At 42.2% G+C, this 4,439-nt stretch overlaps 1 protein-coding gene across 1 annotated transcript; it reads right to left on the bottom strand.

Moving 5' to 3' along the window:
* Window positions 1-1,319: 1,319 nt before the first annotated feature.
* Window positions 1,320-2,680, bottom strand: LOC140238304 (uncharacterized). The gene is made up of 2 exons (XM_072318239.1): window positions 2,626-2,680; window positions 1,320-1,987 (listed from the first exon to the last, which is right to left on the bottom strand). The coding sequence occupies exons 1-2, from the start codon at window positions 2,678-2,680 to the stop codon at window positions 1,320-1,322; spliced, it is 723 nt and encodes a 240-aa protein (XP_072174340.1).
* Window positions 2,681-4,439: the final 1,759 nt, after the last annotated feature.

The raw sequence follows: 4,439 nt of genomic DNA, 5'->3' as shown, positions 1-4,439 counted from the left end.
GATTAGATTAATCTGATTTAACCAAATTTCTCATGAAACCATTCCCGTCGAATGATTGAAACACCGCTATTTCCTATCGCAGTATCAGTCTAATGATGTACAAAAGTTACAATACACACATTGGCTCAGATAAAATAAGAGAGAGAGAGAGAGAGAGAGATAGGGAAAGAGACAAAGATGAACAGAAATATATATCATCTCTCTCACTATTGATTTATTGCACATTCAACTTCGGAGTCAGTTTTAATTGTCCAACTATCGTATAATATTTCCTGACATAGGAAAAACGGTTCACTCGCACGTCAACTTTCTTCCATTAATTGAAAAAAAAAAGAATGTAATTCGACTTTTTTGTCTCGTTTTTCATAGAAGTGATCTCAGCAAAACCTTGTGCTTCCCATGCAACATTATTGATTACACATCTTTGGGGTTGCGTATGACATTTACATTTATTATCATGATAATGTCTTCTTTACCCAGGGTAGCTTCTTTAGTGTTGCCACTGCTCTACCAGAGGGCCCTGCCATTATTATTACCCTAGCGTTGCCAGGTACGCATTTATACACCTGGGTCGAGAGGAACGTGGTGGGTAAAAAACATCTTGTTCAAGGATGTCAGCACTGGGAATCGAACTCGGGTCCTCCGATTGGAAGCTGAGAGTCTTATCGACTATACCACAGCGCCCCCATATTTCTACGTCTTGAAAACCCCATGACGCAAATAAAGTATTCCCGTGATATGAAGAAATTCAGAGCAGCCTGCAATTCTCCTTGGGCTAAATGCTATTCTCATCTTATAATCTATCCACCATTTCTACTACAAGATATCATTTAGTGAAATTATGAAGTTAAAACTCAATTTGTAGAGTGTCGAAATGTTCGTCACAGAACACACGTGGATGGATGTACGGATATTAGCTATAATTAATACACTCATCGCTGAGAGTGCAAATATGTATATCAGTAGGTATGTATGTATGAAGCCCATGTGTGTGTGTGTGTGTGTGTGTGCGTGTGTGTGTGCTTCTTTTTGCCTGTGCTCTTGTAATTGGTATGTATGTGTTCGCCTATTTAACGCATGCTCTCCACGGGGTAAGCACAGATTCCAGATGACGAATAAGCAATGTATGACAGTCGATACGACCTCATGGTTAACACTTAAATATCAGCTGCAACATAACTACTTGCAAGGGATGTCAAAAAGTCCTATAGAAACATGCCTTGGTACTGTATGCTTTGCAACCGAACAGTGGAGTTTTCAAACCTAATTTCTTCTTGTTCATTAGAAAGAAAATCACTGCAGTCTGACGGGTGTCTCCATTACGTAATGCTGTTTCGTAGAGCACCTATTCCCTCTGGCGAGCCGAGCGTGCCGGGGGAAGGACCATGAGACAAGAGATGGTGATGGTGTTGAGATCCTTGCCCCATCGGTTCTACCATTCTTGGTCGGCATTGCTCCTGCGACCGGACAGCAAAGCGATTCACATGTACTGGGATCGGGACAACGAGCTTGGAGTTGCCGTTACCGCCTCCTCCGCTGCCGCCACCACTGCCTCCGCCGCCATTTCCTCCACCCCGATTACCGCCACCTAGGATGGACGAGTGGGTCTTTAGTCGCTTCCACTTGGCTCGCCGGTTCTGGAACCAGATCTTGACCTGCACCTCGCTGAGCTGAAGAAAGCGCGCAATGTGTGCGCGTTCGCTGAGCGTCAGGTACTTCTTGCTGATGAACTCCTTCTCGAGTGCCAGGAGCTGGTCGCTGGTGAAGGCCGTCCGACGTCGACGACTCTTGCTGCCTGCGTTACCATTGGTACCACCGCCCAGAGTTTCGGCTCCACCAGCGCTGACACCGTTTTCCTTGCCGATGAGCTCACCTGCAGACTTTCGGCCACCCTCGTCGGGTGACGAAGCCCCGCTGTCGTGAAGGATGTCGTCGTCGTTTTCGTCCAGACCTTCATGGCTGTCTCGACGGTCGTTGATACTTTTATCTGAAAAAGAGAAAATAAACATAAATGTCTTTAATCAAAAATCAACTGCACTTTTGTTTAATGTTTATAATGATAAGAGAATACACAGGTCATGCATTCACAAAGTTTTCGCAATGTAAAAGACGTCAGTTTGTTTTGGCCAGTTTGCTCCAATTTTAATGCTGCTGTATGACAAGAGTATCTCGATTTAATCGATGTAGACATGTTAAAAAAGCACCGAAGATGAATAAGGTCATCACTTGCATGGTCTCACATTGGCGCTCTTGTACATCTGGCGGAAGATGAAGTACAGAAATCACTCTTGAATTGTCTCGTAAAATGAGGCCATTTGTCCCAATTATCCACACCTCGGTCACGATTGATCACGAGTATATCAGATGTCACTCAAACACGTATTTTGAGGCATACTGTCATTTCTCAGTTTTCTTCCTTAAGATCGAGTTGAATAGCTCGCAAGGCTGATAGATTTGGTAATTGTACAATCGTAAACACTATCAATAGTTTGTTTGTTGGTAACAATTTTCGAAGGTGTCACAAACATTACTGCGATCCATCACTTTGATCGGTTTGCATTCACGGCCACTCCGAGCAAGGATCGGTGACGATACATCAAACCGAGCTTTCTGAACTGACCGTACTCGCCGGTGTCAACAGCTCTTCAATAGCTATCCTATTACCCGTGTCCTTCACCATAGAAAGGAATTCAGCCAAATAGTCCCTCCTTTCAAAGGGCACTGTAAACAAACGTCCCACTGTTTCAAAACCAGGTGAATAATGTGTTCATATCCAGTGACGACAACGCGAATAGTGTAACATTGGCGTTGTTCCTTTTCCGAGCATGCACGTCACGCCAGCTCCTTATTTGCAAGTATAGTTTAACCAATGTCTCATAAAAAACTCGTCCCTCTCTCTCTATTAAGCCAACGTTGCCCACAGAAGACAAAAATCATGGTAGTCATTGGTTCGATTTGTGGAGTCCTGATATCATCATTCAAACCTTTGGCTGTATACGCACATCCCGTTTCTTAATAAAAGTAAAATCAAATAAAAAATGCATAATTTGAAGGTAACAGTCTAAAACTCTGTCAGTCATAGACGATGATTTTCTGTAGTTCCATTTACCTTATTGTACTCAATTTTGATGTTGTGTCTTTAAGATTACTGCACACACGACACACATTTTTAAAAAGAATTTCTTGTTACATATTCATATACGAGGAAAGATAACGACAATGATCATAAAGATATTAATTGTACCGGTTGATAATGATAGCATAATACTGATAATAACAATGCTAATGATGAAGATGATGATGATGATGATAATGATGATGATAGTAATTGTAGTAGTAGTCATGGTAGCAACAATAATAATGATGACAATAATAATGATAATAACAATAATTGTACAATAATGGTATTAAAATTCAGATAATAAAACGATAGCGTTACGATAACAATGGTGATGCATGATGCCATTAACATGAGTTGGATGCTTCAAATACAAGCATAGTCATGATAAAGACTGAAAAGAGAAGAGAAAACGAACTTGCATGAAATTGAGGTATGGCGAGTAAAATGGGCTTCAGAGTGGTCAAAAAGGCAATGTTTCTAGCACTCACGTTACCATGGATCTTAGGAGCAGACGACAAATGAAGGAGAGACAGAGAAAAAGGAACAAAATGTGTGTGTGTGTGTGTGTGTGTGTGTGTGCGTGTGTGTGTGTGTGTGAGAGAGAGAGAGAGAGAGAGAGAGAGAGAGGGAGAGAAGGTAATGTGGCATGGTATCGTTTTTAGTGAGGGTTAGACAGCGTAATATGACTGTGGTTATTGCCTCATTCGAGATTGCAGTGTCATTAGGATATGGCTTAATTCGACCTACAGGTGTAACCGGGTCGGTTGGCTTTGATGAAGCGATGATGAAGATGATGGTAACGACAGTGCCCAGAGAGAATCCATCTATTTCTCTACCCGAGTCTCCCTCTTTTATTCTCCACTCCGCTTGTATTTTCTCAGCATATCAGCAGAGATAATGCCCGAATTGGTGTTAGGGATACGATGAGATAAGTTACTCTTAATCTGTGCTATCGTACAACCTAAATCACGGGACTTAGAGATCTGGGGAGCGGCACACGATGCAAAGGGCAAAAGCCTTCGGCAAACTACGGTATACATAAAAGATTTTGCGACGAAAGAAACACATACTTAACCCGCTCTATACCCCACTTACATTCGATGCTTAAGAGAGATATTCCGTACAGTTCTAATGGCAATCTAACAAGGTGGCAGAGGAGCAGAGCGTTCGAGGAAATCACAACAACAACGAAGATCGAATGGTTTCAGGGATGTCGTCTTGGCAAACACGTGTTTTTACTCAGCACGATCCACCAACGTTAATACTTTCTTTTCCTCCTTGTGTTACATTAGTCGCAGCGGTAATGGACAAGACTGAG

The sequence above is a fragment of the Diadema setosum genome, chromosome 14 (assembly GCF_964275005.1).
Source record: "Diadema setosum chromosome 14, eeDiaSeto1, whole genome shotgun sequence".
In the NCBI taxonomy this organism is placed as follows: Eukaryota; Metazoa; Echinodermata; class Echinoidea; order Diadematoida; family Diadematidae; genus Diadema; species Diadema setosum.
The sequence above is the reverse complement of the archived record's forward strand: the minus strand, read 5'-3'. Positions and strand labels throughout refer to the sequence as shown.

Bases quoted from the DNA above. Each gene is read 5' to 3' on its own strand.
- LOC140238304 (XM_072318239.1), bottom strand. From the start codon at position 2,680: ATGGTGAAGGACACGGGTAATAGGATAGCTATTGAAGAGCTGTTGACA. The intron at 1,988-2,625 runs GTACGGTCAGTT...TCTCTTTTTCAG, and splicing joins AGAGCTGTTGACACCGGCGA to ATAAAAGTATCAACGACCGT.